Source organism: Carex rostrata, chromosome 21 (assembly GCF_964058835.1).
Source record: "Carex rostrata chromosome 21, lpCarRost1.2, whole genome shotgun sequence".
Taxonomy (NCBI): domain Eukaryota; kingdom Viridiplantae; phylum Streptophyta; class Magnoliopsida; order Poales; family Cyperaceae; genus Carex; species Carex rostrata.
This window is the reverse complement of record NC_135938.1, coordinates 3,282,185-3,306,711: the sequence shown is the minus strand read 5'-3', so window position 1 is coordinate 3,306,711 and position 24,527 is coordinate 3,282,185. Positions and strand designations below refer to the sequence as shown.

General features: G+C 35.0%; 2 protein-coding genes across 3 annotated transcripts; one reads left to right on the top strand and one right to left on the bottom strand.

Moving 5' to 3' along the window:
* The first annotated feature begins 1,871 nt into the window (after positions 1-1,871).
* Positions 1,872-7,601, top strand: LOC144573220 (pectin acetylesterase 5-like). The gene is made up of 12 exons (XM_078322932.1): positions 1,872-2,189; positions 2,463-2,545; positions 3,282-3,411; positions 3,518-3,597; positions 4,313-4,402; positions 4,469-4,593; positions 4,877-4,937; positions 5,105-5,155; positions 5,610-5,687; positions 5,780-5,885; positions 5,972-6,117; positions 7,296-7,601. The coding sequence occupies exons 1-12, from the start codon at positions 1,958-1,960 to the stop codon at positions 7,398-7,400; spliced, it is 1,287 nt and encodes a 428-aa protein (XP_078179058.1). The 5' UTR covers positions 1,872-1,957; the 3' UTR covers positions 7,401-7,601.
* An 11,738-nt stretch (positions 7,602-19,339) lies between these two features.
* LOC144573475 (CDT1-like protein a, chloroplastic) lies at positions 19,340-23,081 on the bottom strand. 2 transcript variants are annotated; one of them, XM_078323257.1, is made up of 7 exons: positions 22,711-23,081; positions 22,157-22,276; positions 21,835-22,069; positions 20,924-21,469; positions 20,034-20,235; positions 19,515-19,605; positions 19,340-19,431 (listed from the first exon to the last, which is right to left on the bottom strand). In XM_078323257.1, exons 1-7 carry the CDS (start codon positions 23,061-23,063, stop codon positions 19,374-19,376), a joined length of 1,605 nt encoding a protein of 534 aa, XP_078179383.1. In that variant the 5' UTR covers positions 23,064-23,081; the 3' UTR covers positions 19,340-19,373. The 2 variants fall into 2 exon arrangements, with proteins under 2 accessions (XP_078179383.1, XP_078179382.1); XM_078323256.1 differs by having other exon boundaries at positions 19,361-19,605.
* Between the last annotated feature and the right edge of the window lie 1,446 nt (positions 23,082-24,527).

Here is a 24,527-nt window from a genome sequence, read left to right as displayed (position 1 = left end):
ATAAACAAAAATATTTGATCCTTTATAATAAAGTCGGTATTTTCATTCTATTTAAATGTTAAATTTTGATATTTATTATTTCAATTTTATATTACATCATTATATATTTATGTCTGAATTATCACAAATACAAATTTTATAATATCAGTGGCGAATCTACATTGCTTGAATGGGTCAATTGACCCATTCAATTTCATTTTTTTTTTATATTTATATCTTATTTTTAATATATTTTAAAGAAAAATATTATGGATAGTGTGAAATGAATCCTCATTTATAGTAGGAAAATTTTATATACTTGATCCCATTCATATTTGATCCCTATAGTCTGAAAGTCTGACTCCGCTTTTATATAATATGATTTATAACAATCTTCATATCTCATATATGTATTAATATTTAAATAAATTAGTAATTAAACTAGTTAATTAACTCGTCAATCCAACGAGTAAACTATTGACTTGAAGGTTTACTGAGTTTTTTTTTGAAAACCTGATAGTAGCTACCAAGGTTCGTGAGGGGGAATCGAACTCTCGACTTTTGGGTATAACAACTCTAGGACATTTTCCTAGCCAATTGTGCTACCTCCCCTTTCTCAAGGTTTACTGAGTTGATGTTCAGTTTAGTTTCAATAACATTGGATGAAACCTCTTAAATAGTCCGACCATCTAAATTAGAGTTCGAATTATCTGATTTTAGTCTCATGATTGGTTAGTTATGGATTGGAAATGTGGTAAATTATTATTGAGTAAGGCTACAGTGATATGGGTTGTACAGAGGACTATGGTGCTGCGGCTCAATATTCGAGTTTTTAAAATTCTAACAGTCGATCCGAACCGTTCATCTTATTCTCCATATTAATATGTGTTTGGAGACCAAAGTTTACATTTTTTGGAAATCTTTTACTATTTTTTTTAGATAGGTAGAAAATCAAATATCTGAATGGTGCATAATTTTTTAGATCAAGTGATTTTCTACCAATCTAAAAAAATAGTAAAAAAAAAATTTCAAAAAATGTAAAATTTGGTCTCCAAATACATATTAATATGGAGAACAAGATAAACAGTTCGGATCGACCATTAAAATTTTGAATACCCGAATATTGAATCGTAGCACCATAGCACTATAGCCATACTCATTATTATTTATACGAAATCCGATCATCATCATACGTTAATTAAACATAAAAATATAAAATGAAATGGTAAACAGTGACTTGGTAGTCTCGTAATATTTTTCAAGTTCTGAGTCACACTTAAATGATTTTGCTCCACGTGGTTCGAAACAGCTCAGTAAAAATCTTAACGATTCTATAAATTCAGTAAAATTTTATAAAACAGCTCAGTAAAAATCTTAACGATTCTATAAAATCAGTAAAATTTTATAAAACAGCTCAGTAAAATTTTGCTCCACGTTTTAATTAACGATTCTATAAAATCGATAGTACACCGAGACCACTTTTCTCGAATTAAAAAATGTTGATCAAATTTAATTTGATGTACTTAATTATGTAGCCAAACAGGAAATCAGGAATAGATCTAACAAGGAAATCACCCGCTACACAAAACACCTCAAATGAAAAGCAGCAGAGAAGACGCTTTTTGTTTGAAACTTTCAACACGAAAATTAAAGTCGTGTCCGGGTCCCCTAAAGTAACCCAATATTTGGGTTTTGAATCATGACCGTCCGATTTGAATCCGTTGTTTGAGATTGCTTCGTGATTCGAATTCCCTCTCGAGATGTGTGCGCTCCACTTCTGATAGATTATACGGATTCGAATCGGACGGTCCTGATTTAAAACCCAAAGATTGGGTTACGGATCTGAGCTCGAAAAAGACGCCTTCACTTCCAAACAAGTAATTGTAGTAGCAGGCAGAGAAGTTGCAGACCACTAGACCAGCAAATCTTTATCTCAAAAGAAAAACAAAAAGAAAAAACAAAATCAGTGGATCACACCATGAAAGCAGGCGAAGAAATGTTGGTGCCGGAGCACCAGAACTGTCGCCAATCGCGGAGATGGCGGGGCGGACGTGCCACCACCTCGGCCGTGCTGGATTTCGCCCTCCTCGTTTTCTCTGGCATGATGTTCCTTAGGTTCACCTCCTCGTCACAGGACGGCGTGCTTAAGAGCTCCAATCCTGTTTTAGTTGATCTAACCCTTGTGAAGAACGCAAAGGAGAAAGGAGCATGTAAGAAAAGATACTCCACTAATTTGATAGATTCATAGTTGGGCTGTCTTTACACTATTAACAAGTTCAAGATATAATGTAAAGAGTAATTAAGGTTTTAGAATGAAGAATTATGCCAACTTTTGTGATAAATTAGACTTAATCATTATATGAGCTATGATTATGGTAGTTGTGTAATAATTGATATTTTAAGTCTTCCTTAAACTAAATGCATTATTTTTTTATTTTTTTCATATTTACCTCACAGTTATTTGTTTATCTGCTTTTTGGTAGTGTGCTTGGATGGAAGCCTACCGGGTTATCACTTTTTAAAGGGATTTGATTCTGGTGCTGATAACTGGCTAATTCACTTAGAGGTACCCTCTATCAGTTCCACATGGACCACACCCTATATTAATAGCTCAGTTGATCCTATTGCGGGTATGAAATATTGACTCCCTAAGGGATCTCAATTAATGTTGCATGAGAAAGTACTAATCTTCAGAGAAAGAAACCAAAAGTCATAGAAATAGTGCACTTTTTGTTCTACTAGGTGATTAATTGGAGTTTTGAGCTATTTGGTCCGTAAACTATCTAATGAAGTGTAATCTGGTCTTCAATTAAAGTTTATTGCTCTTTTGGCTTGGCATTGTTGAGTGTTATAAACCATTTTATAAGGTTGACCAGGTCTTAAAGAAGCACTCTAGGTATAAAAGTGGAGTGTGATATGAATTGTCTCGAACATTTCCATTTCTGTCTCTAATGGATAGTTGAAACTTGAAACCTGCCTGGGAAACTCCAATAAAGTGCATATAATTGGAGAGAGTTGAACCCCACAATAGATCTCATATCTATTTTGGATAAATATTTTTAAGACATTTTGGAGAGAACTAAACTAAATACATATGTCAGGTCACTACCATTGGTTAACATGTTTGATAGGACATGTCACACTTAATATCTGAGGGACCAAATTCCTCCGGTCGATAGTGTGTGAAACAAATTGATATTTTCCATTGTGCTTTATGGATCAGAAAGAGCATTTCGTTGTTATGGGCTTTAGGGCACCCCTCTTATATTTGTTCTATTTATTTTTTGTGGTGAAAGCTATAGGGGGGAGCTTGGTGCGGTGATTTGAAATCCTGCAATGCTCGTAAAGACACTGCCTTAGGTTCATCAAACCAGATGGAGCGCCAGGTTCCCTTTACGGGCATCTTAAGCAATCTGCCCTCTTATAACCCTGGTAATTAATTTTGTATTCTTCAGTAGATCTACAATAAATCCAACTAAATAACAGAAGTAAGAAATCAAGATATCTCTGTATGTTGAGCTTTGGTTTTCTGTTGTAGATTTCTTTAACTGGAACAAGGTCAAGATTAGGTATTGTGATGGTGCTTCCTTTTCTGGAGATGTAGAAGAGACAGACCAGGTACCAATTTCTTACTCATGAATACAGATATACACACCTAGAGATGCTATATTTAACTAGAATAAATTACACATATGGTCGTTATGTAATCACTATATTTTCATTTTCATCCTTGATGTTTCATATTTGTTCTCTGGTCCCTGAAGTTTGAAATTTGTATTGAACTAGTCCTTGGAATACTTAATTTAAAGTTGATTGAAATTTGTGTAATATGACATCACAATGTGGAACTTAAATAGACCAATGTGGAACTTTGAAACTTCTCGAACAATCAGAATAATTTGTTCCTTTGAAGTAATAGCTGGATTCAAAGTCAAGTGTCTACAAGTGTTAAATCCATGTTGTACCATATACTTCTATAATTGCAAGAGCATTTGTAGCATTGGTAGTGGATCAAAAACAAAGGATAATTAAAATGAATGTAGGGCCCGGTCTTATGGCAGAGCTGATCATTTAAAGTATCAGGGTGTCCATATTTAGATAGACATTCGACATATTGGATCCAATATGTAAAAAGTTGATCGTATATGGGATATAAAAAACCTGAGCTGAAATAAAGTATGTATCATTGGTGTAGCGGTATCCAATCTGAGTTGGTCCTGATGGTCCCCTTGTAGCTATACCTAAATGGATATCAGTCAGTCTAGAACTTTCTAAATTGTTTATCTGTGAATTTTTTTTTTTTTTCTTTCTTTCTTTTTCTTCTTTATTGTAGAACGGGACTACTTTATATTTTAGAGGCGAACGCATATGGAAGGCAGTCATGGAGGAGCTTTTGCTAAATGGTCTTGCTACTGCTAAAAAGGTTGTATTGCTACTTTTACAGTGCTATGAAAATATTTGAATAATCTAATAATATTGTTATATTTAGGCACTTCTAACAGGATGCTCTGCTGGAGGGTTGGCCACCTACATACATTGTGATGACTTCAAAACACTTCTTCCAAATGCCGAGACTGTAAAATGCATGGCTGATGGTGGTTACTTTCTTGATGTGTATGCTTTCATTTAAAAATTAATGGTCAAATGTAGAGACTGTAAAATGCATGGCTGATATGGTGGTTTCTTTATTGATTTGTATGTTTTCATTTAACAATTAATGGTCACTTTTGGTCAAGTCCGGCAATTTGTCTCTTTCTGGTCCTTCTATTTAGATTAGTTTAGGTCTTTTTATGTGGTCCATATTTATACCACTATTTACCTAATGCACAAACATGTAATCATTCTATAGTAAATTTTCGTCCTTCAATATTTCTCTCTTTTTTCCAAGAACTTGCAGGAAAGACATCTCAGGCAAAAGTTCAATGCATGACTTCTATAGTGATGTTGTCCACCTTCAGGTGCTGGTGCAATCATTCTTTTACAACTTTTATCATCCCTTTCTTTAATTAAACTTAACCCCGGCAGTACATTCTTGTTTTTTGTTCAGTAACATAGATTTTTTTTTTCTTATTTCTTTTCTTGCTTTATTCACATATTCTACTTTTGGCTAATCAAATTTTTTCAGGATGTAGGGAAAAGGTTCCCAAATTGCATCTCAAGGATGGATGCCGCAAAGGTTTGTCATCCCTTTACTTCTATTTTCTAATTATTACTTCATTTTATATCACTTGGTAACAAGCTGGGAATTACACTGGAATAGTTCCTTAATTAACCTTCCTTGGGCCAATGTGAATTTGCTTCTGGGGCTGTGAAAAAGGTACTAACTGGCCATTCCATCCTTGTATGAAATAAACGTGTGCCGTATAATCCATATCAGTTGATCATGCTACCAGTGATTCATATTTAATGGGGCCAACCATAAATTCATTGGGGCCAACATTACTCTACTACCAGAAAAGGATGGTGATTCCCTCACTGGGGCTACTAAATCTGTTGAATAAACTAATTGTGTTTCTGAGACTAGGTTTGAAATAGAAAGAGAGACCAAATATCATATTTTCCATCTTTTTCTTATCCCAGACCAAAGTATATGATATGTAGTAAGGGCCTTCAATCTTTCCTTTATTCAGTGCTTCTTTCCTGAAGAAATTACAAAGAGCATTAGTACCCCAGTTTTTATTCTCAACTCGGCTTATGATGCTTGGCAGGTCCGATTTTTCCTTTTTAATCCTCTAGTTCTTTTATCAACCAGTATTCTATCTAAGGTACTGATATAAAAATTAGAATTTTTTTTATATAGGTAAGACATGTGCTGGCTCCAGATTATTCTGATCCTTCTAATTCATGGGCAACTTGCAAATTGGGCATCAAAAGCTGCAATCCTATGCAGATGAAAATTCTTGAAGGTGGTAATTTAAATATGCTTGATTTAATCCTCTTTGATAAAGGTTGGGTAAAATTCTATATGTGCTCAAGGAAAGAAATATTACAGGATTTAGGGCAGCACTACTCGATGACATAAGTGATGTTAAGACGAAAAAGGATTGGGGCATTTTTGTAGATTCTTGTTTTGTGCATTGTCAATCTCTGAGGAACATTACATGGCACTCACCTTACTATCAACGAATCAATAACAAGGTGAATTTCAAAATTCTTGAAAAAAAAATAATTATAAATACTCAAGGGTACAAGAAAATTTAGACTTATCTCATGGACCAGTATCAGGTGGAGTCTCAGTATCTAAGGTTCAATACCAGTTTAAGAAAAGAAGTAACAGCTTAACTCATATATTTCGTACCTAGCACTGGCAATTGTTCGATTGAAATGACCTGGTTAATGGGCCCAATGAGATAATATGCCTGGTTATGGTCTAGCTTTCTTGACTCCTTACATGTTGGCAAGTTGCACACGGGTCGGTTTGGTGAGATGATGACTAAAATTGTGAACCAAAAGCATGTCTGTCAGGGCGATATGTTGCTGATACAAAACAACTGTTGTATTGGAATATTGCAGATAAGATTCAAAAGTTTCATAAAATCAAGTGAGTAATACTTGTTATTACTTGATATAGTAATAGAAATGACTAGTGGTCACTCTCTGATGGTATGAGACAGAATACTAGCTGGTGTCAGAAAAATAGGGGTTCTACAGTAGAAAACTAGCCCGTTCGCCAACATGTGGAATAGTGATAGAATATAAAAAAAGTGGAATTTGGAATTGGCTTCTATTTCATACTATTCCAGTTGCGTTCATGATGGAAGAGTGAAATAGTGAAAGAGTATTGGTAAATGAGCCAATTTCATCTCTTGGAAGCCAATTCCTCTATCCCACCATCCCCATGGATAATTAATCTGTCACAATAGATGTCTAATTAATGCAGAAATATTAAATTAATGTCAGAAACAACTTTTTTCCATAACTAATTTGACTTTCTGGTAAGCCAAACCAACATGATGGATCGCAGGGGTAGAGTGAGTCCGAATCCTCTGAGGTAATACACCATTTGAGTTTCAATTTGGACTGTCCAATCATAATCCGAGCCAATCCGGCCCAAGCCTGTATTGCATGGATCCCCTTTAAGATTTGTGTTAGTATATAACGAACGGACCGTATTCAAACTCCAAAATTGAGGTACCTTAGGTGATATGAATTCAGGTAGAGCTGATTCCATTTATTATTTTTTAATTATAAATTATGGCATGGCTCAAACTGAAGCTGTCCTGGCCAAGTTCCAATGTCACAAACAGAGCTACCAGCATCAACTATTGACATTGAAATATTGTTGATTTGTTTATGTATTTATTTACTTTGAGCAGACTATTGCGGAGTCAACCGGAGATTGGTACTTCGACAGGAGAGAGGTGAAGGAAATAGACCGTCCATACCCCTGCAACCCGACATGTCTAAATGACGGCAATTAGGCTTAGCCGGGTTTATGTTGATTGTATTACTGGTGATTAGAGAGCTTTGATATGATGAAAAGTTGCATAAAAACTGATATATTGATGTCTCTGTGTACAAGGCTTATATAGCCAGAAGTTACAACGGTAAAATCCAAATTCTGCCCGTACATGCATATAACGGTACAGTTCCTTAAATAAGAATAAATAAATTGAAGCTCCTTAACTATGAGCTCTTTATTTTTCTAAAAGCGCCTATGACAAAAAATACCCTCACGGGTCTGAGGCCTTTATTTCTCAACACTCTTCCTCAAGCTAGGATTACAGAGATCATATAATCCTAGCTTGCATGAAATATTCTCAAAAACCTTAGAGCTTAATCTTTTCGTAAATATATTCGCTAATTGATCTTCACTTTTGACAAATGGAGTTTCTATTTCTTGAGTTTGAATTTTTTCTCGAATGTAGTAGCAGTCCGCTTCAATGTGTTTGGTACGCTCGTGAAAGATTGGATTTGCTGCAATGTGTATTGCCGCTTGATTGTCGCAAAACATTTGCATTGGTTCATTAACCTTCACATTCAAGTCGGTCAACACTTGCTTAATTCACGTCAATTCGCTTGCGGTTGATGCCATGGCTTGATATTCTGCTTCCACACTTGATCGAGCCACAACATTTTGCTTCTTGCTCTTCCATGTGACTAAATTTTCGCCTACAAATGTGCAAAACCCGGTCGTCGATATTCTACCGAAGCTATCGACCCAATCTGCATCGGAATAGCCACATATTACATTAGTACCATTTTTTCTCATCCAAATTCCCTTTCCGGGAGAACCTTTTAGGTACCTTAATATTCTATTAATAGCATCTAAGTGAGGTGTTCTTGGCGCATGTATAATAAACTTGCTAATTTGACTCACAGCAAAAGCAAGGTCCGGTCTAGTTACGGTTAAATAAATCAATTTTTCTACAAGTCTTTGAAATTGATTTATATCACTCAATGGTTCGCCATCTTCAGTATTGAGTTTTATATTGGTGTCAATTGGTGTGATGGCCGGTTTACACCTTAATTTACCGGTTTCTTTGAGCAAATCAAGAACATATTTTCTTTGAGATATAAATAACCCTTTTGAAGAATAGGCAATTTCTATCCCAAGAAAATATTTTAATTTGCCCAAATCTTTTATTTTAATTTTTTTTTAAGTCTCTTTTGACACCTTCAATTTCAATTTGGTTGTCTCCGGTTATAATTATGTCATCGACATAAACTAAAACCACGGTGGTACCGTTAGAGTTGTGCCTAGTAAACAATGATGAATCGGCTAGACTCATTTTGAAATTACAAGATAATAAGAAATGATTAAGTTTGCTGTACTATGTCCTTGGAGATTGTTTTAATCCATATATTCATTTTTTTTAACCTACAAACAAGGCTAGAAATTCCTTCTTTTTTGTGACTGGGGGGTAAGGACATATAGACTTCTTTCTCAAGTGTTCTTTGGAGAAATGCATTTTTTACATCCATTTGGTGTAAATTCCAATTCTTATTAACCGCAATGGAAAAAAGAATTCTTACCATATTCATTTTAGCTACGGATGCAAAAGTTTCATGATAATCAATACCGTATGTTTGGGTATAGCCTTTAGCTACTAGTCTAGCTTTGTAACGTTTAATAGTGCCATCACTATTGTATTTAATTTTGTACACCCATTTACACCCAACGGGTTTCTTATACTTTGGTCATTCACATAATTCCCAAGTTTGATTTTTTACTAAGGCATGTAGTTCTTCTTCCATTGCTTTACACCATTTTGGATCCAATTTTGCTATCTCATAATTGGTTGGTTATGAAGGATGTGTGTTTTGAAAGTTATATTTTAATAATAATTTATGTGTTGTTCATGATTTTATTACGAATATTATTATTCTTGTTCCTTGAGATTTATATGTTATATCTTTGAAAGTATTCAAGAAGATGCTCTTGGTCTTGAATCATAGAACTCCTAAGATGAGAAACATTTAATCACTAAATAAGTTCACAATCGTGGTAATTAAGGAGGAACATTAATTACCGAGGAAGATTGTCATGTAGATTAAAGTACATTGAAGTTCTATAAATGTTGATAAAGGATTATCATTTAATTACATGAATATATAAAATGTGTATTTTATATATTGAACATGACCTAAATGAATGGAACATTATATGGATTGTGTTTTGTGTCATTAATGTTTCCATTGTGTCTTTAGAATCTTAGATATGAGATGTGTAGGTTTTTCACATGAGAAACATATAATGTGATTGCTATTTAAATACTATCTTATGATAGGAATAAAATAACAGTTCGTTGTGTACAACTTGTGCGGGAGAAATCTATATGTTAATATTATCATTGTCCCTTGTTATCACATTATTAGACCTATCATTTCGACTTGTTTCCATACGAAAATCTATGTTTTGAACCAACAAAGGGTGCCTTTTACATTGAACATCCATAGAATGTGGTACTGCTAAGTTTTGGTTCTTACTTTGCAGGAATCAGGCGAAATTGGGCAAAATCAGGCAATTGGCAGACTTCAGGAAGCTCTGATGCGAGTCGCATTCATCTGGTGCGAGTCGCATCCAAGCCCAAAGCGACCTGCGATGCGACCCTCACTGCTCTCTCTTGAAGACCATCTGATGCGAGTCGCATCCACCTGATGCGAGTCGCATCAACTGTTGCCGCCCAGTTCAAATTAAATCTGACAAGCCCAAAGTCAACTCTGTTGCCTATATAAGGAGGTCCTATGCCAGAATTGGAGGAGCTTTTTCCCCCTCTACATTCCAGAACACAAAAAGAGCGAAGATCAAGAGAGAAGAAGGAGATTGGAGCTTGATTGAAGAAGAAGAGAAGGGAAGATTTCAAGATCCTCTCCAATCTACTTTGGATCTTCGAGCTCCATCATGATTTGCTTATTCTCTCTCTCTTTCATGTTTACTTTTGTTATGCTTGAGTAGATCCCTGTTTCTTAGGGTTAAGATGTAATCTCCAAACCTTTTCTTTGAGTTGAATGATGTTTTGATCTAATGTTGAACTTGTGTGATTGTTGTTTGAGTATTCATTGTTTGCTTGATTGTGATTTCTTGATTGATTCTTGATTGTCTACTGTTAGATGTCTATAGCATCTCTTCTAGTAATTAGGCCTTGATGTATCTTGTAATTGTAATTGAGCACTTGAAGTAGATCTAAGATCAATAGTAACCGAGAGGTGAAATTTCTATTATCGAGAGGTTATAGATACTTCTAGTTAATCAGACAATCAATCTAGGTTAGATACCAGTAGGCGAGAGCCACAGGTCGAAGCCTCGCACAAGAAATCAACTTAGATACGAACTCATGTCAGCTCTGCTCGAGGGCCATGCGACCCGCATCAGAGATGATGCGAGTCGCATCACACAGGTCGCATCAGAGATGATGCGAGTTGTATGATAGGTCCAGAGAAGGAAAAGTTTGGAGATGAAGTCTGAAACCCTAAGAACACCTTTTATAATTGATTCAAAACCAAACCTTTTAATCACTTTCATTTACCTTTAATTGAATTGTCTTTTGAAATTTAGAAATTGAAACAAATCAAACCCAATTCTTCAAACTTCTAGTACCTAACTTGGATTTGTGAAAGTCTAGAATTGAGTTTAACCGTCCCTGAGGATCGATACCTTATTTTACTACACGGATAGGATTGTACACTTGCAATCCTAGACGTGAGTGGATTCAAGGTTTAAAACAAGTACAATTAGTTGTATTTGGAACTTTGTAAGCACACTCTGAGAAGCGAACATCCCTCAATTTGAGTTATGATATTACTGGGCCCCTTGGTAAAGTGAAATTATATCGCATGCAATATAACTGATGTAGTTATAATTATAATTCACTTGAGAGACCAAGAAAACGAATATAATGCAAAAATGACACGATCCTATTTTGCATATTATTCATAATATCATGTGACAAGGATAGACACAAAATTAGTGGATTGAGTAAATGATTATTATGTCGTTTGGATAACTATAATGTAATGATAGAACCTCTTATAGTCAATAATATAAAGTTTTATATTATTGCCAAGATGACATATATCCTCTATACGGTCACACTAACTGAAGAGAAACAACAAGTATTTTACATTTCATAATGATGTATAAGATAAAATACATGTGATGAAATGCTAAAATAAAATGTCATAATATGACATGCTTAGACCATAAATAAATTTATGAAGTTATGCAAATATTATTTGGTATAATGTTTGAATACATTATAAGAATAATATAAATATTGTATAATAGAATAATATGAATAATATTATTTGTTCATAAATTAATTTATTGAACCAACCATAAGATGAGATTAAAGAGAGCATGAGATGGCTAAACAAGGCTAGTGACATTTGTGTAATTGATTCAAACCTTACACAAAGGGTTGCCCTAACCCTTGCTTATTTAAGGGGGCTCATTTGGGAGAAAAATAAGCTACTTTTCTGCCTATAACACTTGCCAAAATCAGCCCCTTTGTGCAGCCACGTTTTTCCCTTTCCTTTGGCCGAAACTTTGAAGGGAGGCTCTCATCTCTCATCTCTTCTTGCTAGGTGGTTGGATCTAAGCTCTAAACTTCACATCCATCTATCTAAGAGGTGTGCTAGTTTGTTGTTTAGGTTCAAGGTGAACCAAGAGGTGGAGAGGCGCTTCAATCGAAGATGTTGTTTCCAAGAGATCTAGAAGGGAAATCGACTTCCCTCTAATCAAGAGATTTGACAATCTCTTTAGGTATAAATTATCATCTCCTCTTGTATAAGAAATGAATAAATTTATTTATTTTTATTTAGTACATGATACCTCGCATATTTAGCCTATATTTGACTTGATTTCATACCAAATCCATGTTCCAAATTGTCAAAACCATGTGCATTTCATTGATATATTCTTAGAATTTGGTACTGCTGAGAGTTTGTTTGTTTTCTGCAGGATTGGAGCAAAATACACGAAGAAACGGCGTTTTTGGACACCTTGGTACGGCCCTTACCAAACTTGGTACGGCCTGTACCAAACTTAGCCGTTTCAGCCTTCTTCCCACCTTGTACGGCCTGGCCGTACCAAATTGGTACGGGCCGTACATAGGTGCCGCCTGACAGAATTCAAATCTTGGCAGAGGCTATATATAGCGGGGGATCTCTCCATTTTCGGGGATTCCACTTCATTCCAGATTGAGAGCTCAGTGAAAGAGAGAAAGAGAGCAAAGGAGCAAGAAGAGAAGATCAAGGAAGAGGAAGAGGCGAGAATCGACGGATCTACACCTTCTTCATTCCCGATCTTCAATCTAGTTCTTTCATGACTTTCTCTATCTCTTTTCTTGTATATCTGGACAGATCCATGACTTGTGAGTAGTAGACTTTCGTTTCTAGGGTTTGTAGATGGATTTTCTTGATTTGTGTTGCTTTTCTTGATTTGGATCTTGTATGAACTCTTGTGATTGATTTGATTGTGAATTTGCTTGTCTTGATTGCTTTGTGTTGCTGTGATTGCATGTGGTGTGCCTATAGTGGTAGATCAACCCTAACAAGGTCATGTGACCATTGCCTTCTCTCAACCAAACCAATCCCTTTAGGTAGACTTGATCGAATTGAAGCCGAAAGGTTGAATTCTCCTCTAATCGACAGATTAGAGGTTACCTTAGATCTCCAATCAATCAACTAGAGGATCTGGACCAAAACACGAGAGTTGAGGTTTAGAAACCCTAGAAGGTGAAGAATTGAATCCAAAACTTAGATCTTGAACCAACAAACGAGAGTTGAGGTTTAGGAACCTTAGGTATGGTCAATTGAACCTTTATCAAGAGTTTAATACGAGGTACCAGCAAGAAATGCATCAACTCGAACTTGTAAGCTCTGTTCTGGTAAACCAGTACGGCCCTTACAAGAGTGGTGCGGCCTACCCGTACCAAGCCCCATACGGCTTGGTCATACCAGGTTGGTGCGGCCTGGCCGTACCAACTTGGTAAGGGCCGTACCACTAGAGGCAAATCAGAGATGAAGTCTGAAACCCTTGAAACACCTTTTATCCCAAATCAAAACACAGTTTATACCTTTTCTTGCACATTTACTATTCTATATCATTGTGTGATTGCTTGAGTTGATTCCTTAGGAAAATTAAACACCAAAACCCCTTTTTTTCACTTCTAGTCTTTAGTCGAGATAAGTAAATATCTAGATAAAGGAACCGTCCCTGTGGATCGATACCCGATTACACTCCTCGATAGGGTTGTACACTTGCAACCCTAATCGGAAGGTGTAACCGCGGTTTTAAAAGGTACGCCCCCAAGCGTACCGAAACTTGCGTTGCGCTTTCACGCGATCAGTACACATTAGGTGCTTAATGAAACTATTAAGAAGTTTATTGTTTGCTATTGTCATATAAATAACGTCATTTGTGTATTGAGCCAAGTGGTGATAGGAAAAATTTTAAATTCTCACCACATAGGCATACACATGAATTCCTTACAGGTTCTTCTATTCTTGACAAAGAATTTAAGAATGCATAATGACCATGAGAAATGTTGTTGTAGGAAATATAATCTTGTATAGGGTATTGTACCGAGTATGTGACAAAATCTCTCAATCTTGTTGAAGGTTGTGTCTGTCGGCTAGATCTTCTCAATGGTATTTCTTCCACTTGGACTTCTTCATAATTCTCACTTTTTTTTTCAGTTTCTTCCGATAATTGCTCATCTTCTTCGAATTCTTGATTACCTGTCTCAACATTTTCAAGAAAAACTTCTCTTCTTTCTAGATTAGTAATACAAGGTATAACAAATTCATTTGAAAATAATTTATCAAAGTGATTTCCTTCATTTTTATTATAAAATGATTCATTCTCAAAAAAAGTTACATCCTTTGAGATGTAAAGTTTTCTTGTTTTAGGATTATAGCACTTAAACCCCTTTTTTTCAAGAGAGTAACCAACAAAAATGTTTTTATTGAAGTGAAATCTAATTTATCTATTTTATTTTTATGAACAAAACAAGGGCAACCAAAAACTTTTAAATAATCAATATTTGGTTTTTTTTTTTCCATAAAGTATTTAAATAGGACATTTAAAATCTAAAATGGCACTAGGTAATCTATTTATCAAATAGGTTGCGGTGAGAACGGCTTCCGACCAAAAAATATTTGGAACATTATTTTGAAATAAAAGTGTCATTGTCATCTCAAGTAGATGACAATTTTTTCTTTCGGAAATGCCATTTTGTTGAGGGGTATAAATGCAAGAAGTTTGATGAATAATACCTTTTTTTTTTGTAAAATTTAAGAAATTTTGATTTACAAACTCCGTTCCATTGTCCGTTCTAAGAGTTTTGATTTTTTTTGTTAAACTGAGTTTCTACAAAATTTACAAATGTTTGAAAATGAGAGAAAACTTCACTTTTATTTTTCATCAAATATATCCAAGTTGTTCTTGAAAAATCATCAATGAATATAACATAATATCTAAAATCATTGTAAGAATTTACGGGAGCGGGTCCCCACACATCGAAGTGAACTAGCTCAAAAATTTCATTACTCTTAGAATTTGAGTTACAAAAAGGAAGTTTTGTATGCTTAGCAAGTTTACAAACTTCACACTTGCTACAATCAATATTAGTAAAATTAAGCATAAGTTTAAGTATCTTGTCGGAAGGATGTCCCACCTGCTTGTGCCAAAGTTCACTTAAATCTTCATTTTTTCTAGTATTGAAAATAATCTTGTTGCTATCCAAAAAATATAATCCATTTTCTAAAAAACCTTCACCAATCTTCTCCTTGGTGAAAAGATCATGAAAAACAACATTTTTTTCTTTAAAAATAATCCCACAATTCAATTCCTTAGCGAGTTTACTAATAGATAATAAGTTAACGGAGCAATTTTTAACATAAAAGACATCTTGAAGAAATTTTTTGGAAAAAATGCTGACCATACCCCACTCTTTAATTTTGATTTTTTTTCATTGTTGGCAACTAGAAAAAATTATTCAGCATTGATTGGACGATAATTTTTTAACAAATTTTGGTTCCCGGTCATTTGATCGGTAGCACCGGAATCAAGGACCCATTTGGTACAATTTTGAGGGGCATTTTTGGTTGAAAGACCTATAGTTAAGCATTTATTTTTAATATTAATTTTATGAAATTTCTCACTGTTTATAGATTTTCCTGTATCGAAATTACATACTATTTTTTCTCGGCTGGTTTTGTAATCTTTTGGACTAGTTTTGAATTCATAATTTAATAGAGTTTGAATTGGACCTTGGCCCATTTTTTGGCCCAGCAGTGCAGCCATCATGGACTCGAGTCGGTCGAGTCTGTCAGTTTCATTCCGACTTGATCCAGCCACATCAAAACCACCGAAATTTTTATCCCCATCATCTCCATTTGCCTCCTTCACTGAAATCAGACCCTTTCTCTCTCCCTCTTTCGGATCTAGGATTTTGAGAAAACCTTTCTTCTTCGCCGCCTCTTGATTCCTCTTAGGTCAGAGGTGGGGATGAAGTACCCAGCACTTCTCTTGAGTATGTCCGTCCCTCTTGTAGTGCGAGCACCTGTCAATCTCCCCCTTACCCCCTTCCTTTAGCATTGAGGTGTTGGGCTGAGAAGGCATGAGCCTCCGGCTTTGGGTTCAAGTCAGCGGTTTTCATCGCAACTCGCCTTGTTGCCTCTTGCCGGATGCGGGCTGTGACATCACCGAATGTTAGTTTCTCTTTGGAGAGAAGGATCTGAGCTCTAATGGCTTCATAACTTGAATCAAGGGCTGCCAGAAAAGGTGTATATTTTGTCCATTTCCTCTCTTTCTTGGAGCACACTAAGGTCAGTAGTTGGTGGTCTGTATAATTTGAGTTCTTCGTATTTGGCTATGACAAGCCCGATTAATTCTGGTATGTCTCTTGATTCTTGAGTGATTTTGACTATTTCGGTTTTGAGTTGGTAAATTTGAGAATGGCTCCTTTGATCACTAAATTGCTTCTCAATGGCTTGCCACAGCTCGGCTGCTGTTTCGCAAGTCCAAAAAGAAGTAGATATAGCTGTGGATCAATGGAGTTGGTAATCAATGTCATTGCTTGGCTATCTATCATATCCCATTCTTCTTGATCATCATCACCCTGTGTGGGTCTTTTTTTGCTGCCATTGATATACCCGAGTAATCCTTTTGCTTTGAGAGTAACTTTGGCTGCTTTGGCCCATGGGATATAGTTTTTTCCATTTAGAGGTATGTTGGTTAATTTTTGGGATGAATTGAAATCGGCTTGATGCTTGATTATTGTGGTTTGTTGGTTAATGAATTGATTATGGGTTTCAGGAGTTGGATCTGGAACCAACTCCTGTCATTTTTGACAGTGTTTTTCCGAATTTTGCGGAAGCTTTCTTTGAATCAGATTTGCTCTGATACCATGTTGATTTTATTACTGGTGATTAGAGAGCTTTGATATGATGAAAAGTTGCATAAAAACTGATATATTGATGTCTCTGTGTACAAGGCTTATATAGCCAGAAGTTACAACGGTAAAATCCAAACTCTGTCCGTACATGCATATAATGGTACAGTCCCTTAAATAAGAATAAATAAATTGAAGCTCCTTAACTGTGAGCTTTTTATTTTTCTAAAAAGCGCCTATAACGAAAAATACCCTCACGGGTTTGAGGCCTTTATTTCTCAACAGTTTATTATACGTGTAAAATTAAATTAACTAAATAACAGATTTTGCACGACCTTACCACGGATATAGAAATGAAAGAAATGATTTTTTTTTTTATAAAACCATTGATATTTCTTGAACTTGAACTGGACTCTATTCAATCACATCACTAGTGCAACTTTTGTTGTTAATATTAATTGGTGTAAATTATCTACCATCCATTAAATTTGCACAAGTGGACAATTGAGTCTGACTCAATCGCGTTTTGGCCGTGTAAAGTGCAACAGTTATCATGTGATGTTTTTGTCATTACAGTGGTCATATAAGCAACGCATATGAAAGAAAAGAATTTGTAATTACCTGCTTCCAAGAAGAGCTCTTGCCTAAAAGGCCCCAGTTCTCAGTTCTCAGATTAAATTGGCGAACGGTTCAGATCTAAACAGAAATATCATGTTATCTCAAAGAATATGAACTCGTTCTCGTACATGTTCAACAATTCCGTGGTTATTATATATTTTCTAATTCAATCTGAACCAACCATCAAATTTCAAATGATGACACCAACAACTTCAACTTTTTAAAGTTTTGTTTTCATTCAAATCGAATTGTTCAAGTAAAATCATACGGTTATATTAACAGTTATCACCATGCTTGTCAAGAAGGTCGGCAACTATAAAGCTCATTTTCAACATTACATCAATTGCATCCAGCAACCATAATAACATATATTTCTCTATCATTATTCAGTCACTGGACACTCGGGAATAGTGTTTGGATGTAGCGAGAATAGCGAGAACAGCGAGAATACTGTTGTTCTGATCCATCCAAACATACTCCTTAGAACAGTGAGAATAGCGCTGTTCTTGCTATTCCTACAAAAAGTTGAAATAGCAAACGTATTCTCTTAAATGTTCAATACCTCCATCGCTATTCTAAATGTTCAATCCAAACAACATTCCGAATAGCTTTGAGTTAGCGCTATTCTTAAATAGTAGCTATTCTAGCTATTCTTAACCTACTATTCTCAATAGTAGTTATTCTAGCTATTCTCTAGTGTATCCAAACGTACATGTTAACTTGGGTCCAAACTTCAGTCAATTTCTTGAACCAAGTCCAGGTCCCCCAAGGCCAAGCTCCATGTATTTGAGGCAATTAAGAAGTGACGCGGACTTTGCTTGTTATTGTGAAAAGAACGTAACAGTCGTGTATTCCAGGCAAGGAGATTAACACAGAGAGTGCTTCTGTTCAGGATTATGCAGTTGGGGAAGTTAAAGTTGAGATTTGTAAGTAGGATTACATGCTTTTGGATCTTTTGTTTGCAGTTCTTTTGTATGCTGGTTGTAATTTAGAGATTGACACAATGTAATCACCTGCTAGCCTCTACCACGTTTTACAAAAAAAAAAAAAAAAAGTGATGCTGACTACTAGTCTACTACCTTTTGTATTTTTCGCCACCCTCTTTATCTTCTCTTTCAATAAATAGGATTGATTGGACCAGTTAGCTTTAAATAATTTGTCATGGGAGATTTTTAGCAAAAAAACAAAAAATGAATTCTGCTGAAACGATCCATCATGTCATCATCAACTATAATTTGATTCTTATTTAATCTGTCTATATAGCCAAGCCAGTGTATGGTGACCGTATTAATGATTAAATATACAATTATTGTTTTGGTTGAATACAGTTTTGGATTTGCCAATTGGACATTGTATGATTGAGAAAAATTACCAAACTTTGCATAATCATTCCAACAACACATTTACATAAAAAAAAAAAAACACGCAATTGAGACTTGAGAGAAGTATTTGCTATTTACATAATGCCACAAGAAAAAGAAAGAATGAATACCAGCTTGTTCGTACAGTAGGCCTTAACATTTTAAAATTAATGGCCAGTGACTAACTGGTAACCAACAACCCCAAGTTCAGGGATCAAAGCCTAACTATAATTACAACTAAGGAATACAGAATGGGTAGCACCCCTAATTTAATTACAAGCACAACATAAATATGTTTGGTTGGAGTAAGAATATGCTATTCTTAGAACAAGACTGTTCGGAATAGCTTGTTCTTTGTTTGAATGGAGTTGAATAGCTAGAATAGTGAATTCAACTCTTTTATCTTATTAGAATAGCATGTTCTTACGAAAAGTTGGATTTAGCTATTCTAATAAGACAAATGGCAAAAGAGCTATTCTAGCTATCCTTGTGTTTTGCAACCAATCATACCCTAAAAGAACTGAAAGTTTGAGTACCAAAAGGCGTATTGACATCTGTGCTATTTTTTGGCCTTTCACTCGGCTTTGGCTAGTCTTTCCCTGATTTCTTCTGGACTGCACAGCATATTGACACTACACCCAAACAAATACAAAGGTTGAATTTAAGGCAATTTAGAAAATATAAACACAATGTAGCAATTAGTTTATATGCTAACCGTAATAGAACATCTCTGCCAAGTTCCGTCTTCTCAGATATCCAGTCTGGAATGATCTCTTGTAACAACCTCAACTGTTCTTCAACTTCCTCTGCATTTTTCAACATCACAAACTCATCATCAGTTCTTTTGTCTTTTCTTTTCTTTGTATGTTTCTTTATTTATTTTTTGAGCAAGAGAGTTGAAAGGCAATGAATTCTGTCAACATCTAAATATTATCGACCAAATGCAACAATGCTGATGCAGTATGACCAAGTTTTTACTACCAGCTTGCTGTACATTAAATTACTTGCAGTACCAGTTGTTCAGTTTTTCTCATTTGTAACTTCTACAATTACAGCAGAACTAGGATGAATTGGAAGACCTTCAGCTGTGCTAATTAAAGCTAAATCAGGGATATAAGATCCAAAGCTGGAGTTATTATTCTGATGTGTAATTTCATCTATGTTTCAGTGCTTTTTTCAACAAATGTTCAAAAAAGGTGGAAAAAAAATGTAAAAATAACATTTAATCAAGTACCTCTATCAACAATTTTCGAGTTGTTTGCAATTATCTTGTGAATGAGCTCCTGCTTTGTCATGACCGACCTATTCAATGATCGGTACAAAAGTAAAATTGTATTAAATGTACTAGGCAAGCATCCTATCATCCTTTGCCGTCTTATTGTGTCAGCAACACCTGTCTCCTTTTCAAGCAATACTCTTCTTTCCTTCTCTTTTACCTTGGAATAAAAAATATTTCATCAAATCTTCTTAATTATCAAATTGAAGCCTTAATATATGATATCATAACAGAATGAACTTTATCTGCAAATTTCATCCAAGACATTACCATACTGAAGAAACATTTTTCCTGAAATATATCTGTGATTCGAATAATCCAAACATTAAACAGGCAATTAGAAAAATGGAGAAGTCCCTTTGACATAATATATTTACAACTTCAAATGGGAATTCATGACCTGATCCCACCTGTTAAGTTTGTTAAGTGGTTAAGATCCATATCTGCCAATTACAGACATAATAAGACAGAACAAAATCTAATATAATAAAGGTGAAAAGAATTTGACAATTTATGAACTCTTTACTGGAGTCAATCCAATATGACCACTAAATGGCCCAATGTTTGTTAGTATTTTTCTTTTTGGCTTCAGTTAGTATTTCTACTCTTTACTGATGAATCAATTTACACCACTACGCACAGGTAAACTGCTCCATAACAACATCCAAACCTACAATTTACATTTGACTTATTTCAATCAGGGTTTGTAAAACAAATGACCTTGGAGCTAAGGTCATATATTATGTTCCATGAATCAATTGAATGGGTAACCATATATTAAGAAGAATTTAGTGGTGCTTGTTGAAAATGAAAAAATATTGAAATAAGTTGAAAAGAAAGAGCCTTACAGATTGCAAAAGGGACTTGGGTAAGAAATCAAGTACACCGTCTTCCTCACTTGTTTCAACCAACACTTCCTCTCCTTGCTTTTCTTTTTCCTTGATGCACTTATTTGGACTTGTAAATAAAAGAGGTCGAGCCAACCTCTTAGTCTCTGACCTCTTCACTGCGGGCAAATTGACGCTGCTCTCAGACAAGCACCTCTTAGGAGTGTTGATTGCGGGCGTTGAGGCCATCAGCCCCGTAGGAGAAGAAACAAGCTTTGCAGGAGTAGCCTCTAAAGAACTAATGCATTTTTTGACAGGAGTAGCCTCTGAAGCACCTGTGCATGTATTTGGTGAGTTGGTTGAAGAAGTGTTAAACAAAGAATTCCTATGTGTGGAAACTGCGACCTTTTTGGAAAACCGCCTCTGAAATGATGGTGGCATGTGGGAGAGTACAACAGATTGTGGTTCATCAACTGAAGTATTTTCTTTGATGATTTTTGGTGTGGATGAAGGTTTGTTTGAAAGGTTAAATGGATGTGGTAACTCATCTTCAGGTATATCACCTTCCTGCCAGAAATAAAATGCAGATGATATTTTGGTCTGTATTTCCTTTGCAAGTTACATATCATGTATACCCCTCCTTGTTTAATTTCAGAAATGCCAAATTTGCCCTGTACCATTTCGTATTTGGGCATAAACAGACCAAAGAAAATAAAGAGTAATTTGGGGGTGTAAACAGTGTTCCAAGGTTCATAGGGCTATGCATGGATGCATTTTTTTTTTCTTTCTTTTCCGGGAAATCCATCAAATTTATCCTCAAATCTAAAGTAGCTTATCTGAAAGAAAACATCAAGGTTATTTTGAGCTGAGTATCCTAAACAAAGCATACCGCTTTAACAATTGGTTTGAGGTAAAGAGACTTGGATTAGTACCTCTGGATGAACTCTGAAAAAATCTATAAGCCTTTCTTTGAAAACATTTCTCAGGTGCAAATATGCAGTTTGACCCTCCTCTTTCGTGTTAATTCCAATGCCCTCAGTATTCATGCTGATTTGGAGTTCAGGCTTCATACAACAGGTACTCTCATCCCTTAGAAGCACTTTCTTGATTATAATGGCCTCAGGTAAGATGTGCTTTATCTGTGATAATTGCTTGTAAGTAAAATTCCTGTAAAACAAAACACAACCCAGCAATAAGAACAAACTCCAAGAACTCCGCAAAGGACAAGAACTATATATGATTATAAATTATTACTGGTTAGCCAAGTCTTGAATCCTAGCATAGAGATTTGAAAATGTTGGCATTGATCCTCTAAGTCGAAGGAGCCGAATTGAGCACTCCATGCAATTGAAGATTTCACACAGTATCTGATATCTGGAAATGCAATTGGTGAAGAATTAATTTTACTAAAATCCCAAAGAAAAAGAATCATTGATAACCGCTTTAGTGTGATGCTACTTTTTACATAATCTAGCACCATGGCTTCTTATGGAGCAAGATTGCACAAAAGAGAGTTCAAAAGAATTACAGAAATATGCCCATGACATAACTCTAAAGATTAGATTAAGACCCAAGAATTCAATTGGACTGAAATCACCAAGGATGAATCTCCTTTTTTACTGTTCTTTTGAAGTAAAGATTCAATCTTTTGCATTTCCTTTTTACCAGAGTTTGCAAATTTCCCCATGTTGGATAGGGTACAATCACACATTGGCTGATTTGGGAAAGATTAAAGAATTTTCCAAGAGAATTGCATGGAAAAAATTTAATGCTTGAATTTGGTTATTAAAGTACACAAAGGAACTCACTTGTGGGGAAGTTGGATTTTATCCTTTGCTTTAGATGAACTTAATTTGACAGCTTTCTTTGAGCGTAGCTGCTTCTCCACCAAGGCAAGATCACGATCTAACTTCTCATTGATGCCTCCATCTTTCTTGCATAGCCCAAGAGCAGCTTGCCTAACCTCATTCACAGAGAAGGCAATGCTTGAGCCACAACCCCGCCTCGACCGCTGTGCTGGTTTCTCTGGGGTTGGAGTCCAAAACCGGTCGTCAGATGGCACTGAACTCTTCCCTTTGATTGGAGTACTTGAGGAAAAGGCTAGGGCTTTCTTGGTTGGGGTGGCGATTGCAGGGTCAGAGGAAGCTTTGATCGGATCCATGGCGCACGCAGATGGAGAAATTACGGACTAATTGGAATTGTAATGGGCATTTGTGCTTCGTTTCGGTTATTAAATAGGGAAGGAGGCAGGGAAAAGAGGATGGTAACAATTTGGCGGGGAAATAATTGGCGGGAAGACTAGCGGCGTTGCCACGTGGAAGAGAATAACTGCGAACCTGCGACCAGAGTCGTGGCCATATAAAATTTTATTTTTCTAAGGTGGGTTTCTATATGTATAATAAAACTAATATAATGTACTGATATGAAAAATTTGATGTCTGTGCGTTGTAACGTAAATGTATTATAAGAGAATAAGAAAAAAATTATATAAAATGATATATTTTATAAAAAAAAAAGATCAATAGACGAATAATTATTTAATAATAAAAAATAAATTAACATATTCTCATACAGTAAAATTTATTTTTAATTTTTGTTTTACTGGTACATATCAGTTTTTTTTATTATGTTGCTTAACGGGAAAAAAATTCATCAAAATAATTTGTATTATTTATTGTTGTCATATATACCTTATGTCATCATATTATAACTCTTGTTGTTTCTATACAGGTTATCCTCTTTTTTTTAGAATTTATATATTCATTTATGTATCTAAAATAGAGAATATAATTATGTTTACATTAAATGACAAATTATATTTCTTAAATGATATAACAAAATGAAAAGAAATCAGGACCGATAAAAAAATCAAGTATCTGATAATCAAATAAATGTAGTGAGTACATATCTAAATAAACTGAGACTCCTACATGTAAAAAAACATAGAAAAAAATGTACATAGTAAAAAAAAAAAAAAGACAGACCACTTAATCAGAGAGCTAATATTTAATTTAAAATTTTATCTTTTAATTATAATCATTAGTAGATCAAGACATCTACATGCTAAATAAAAGAAAAGAGATTTTACCGAGCTAAGTTAGATATTTTATAAAAAGTTTAATAGACTAAAATCGCCCTTTATATTTCAAATTTTAATTTTTGAAAACTGGCTCGCTTGATTTGAAACTTTAAAACTTATATTGACACGGTCCAACTCAATCAATGTTCCTCGGTCCATCCGAAATTCCGAATATATCTGCCATTAAATAGTGATATCTGGATCTTGTCATCTTGTGTGCCGTTAGTATTTGATCAATTGTACGTCAGGACCGAGGCAGTCCCTGTAAAATTGTTAATTGGCGGATTCAGGATTTTCATCGGAGAAGCGGAGAAGTAAAAAAATATTGAATCGGATTTAAACTCATTAACTAATTGAATACTTAATAAAACAAATAATACTTTAACTTATATTTTTCAATGCTCTAACTTATAATCTCTGATACTTTATCTTATAATTCAAAAAATTATTTTAATTTTAACACTAAATTTAATCTGAATTACAAATTAAACATTTAGAGGGAGTAAAATTTTTTCCAAGAAAACAAAGTCAATAAATACCGATAGG

What these genes read in the sequence shown, in the direction of transcription:
- LOC144573220 (XM_078322932.1), top strand. Translation starts at nt 1,958, where the DNA reads ATGAAAGCAGGCGAAGAAATGTTGGTGCCGGAGCACCAGAACTGTCGC. An exon ending in GTCTTGCTACTGCTAAAAAG is followed by an intron (nt 4,403 to 4,468) that starts GTTGTATTGCTA and finishes TGTTATATTTAG; the next exon opens with GCACTTCTAACAGGATGCTC. An exon ending in GGTGGTTACTTTCTTGATGT is followed by an intron (nt 4,594 to 4,876) that starts GTATGCTTTCAT and finishes AAGAACTTGCAG; the next exon opens with GAAAGACATCTCAGGCAAAA.
- LOC144573475 (XM_078323256.1), bottom strand. Translation starts at nt 23,063, where the DNA reads ATGGATCCGATCAAAGCTTCCTCTGACCCTGCAATCGCCACCCCAACC. An exon ending in ATTCAAGACTTGGCTAACCA is followed by an intron (nt 22,070 to 22,156) that starts GTAATAATTTAT and finishes TTTGTTTTACAG; the next exon opens with GAATTTTACTTACAAGCAAT. An exon ending in CTCGAAAATTGTTGATAGAG is followed by an intron (nt 19,606 to 20,033) that starts GTACTTGATTAA and finishes TGAAAAATGCAG; the next exon opens with AGGAAGTTGAAGAACAGTTG.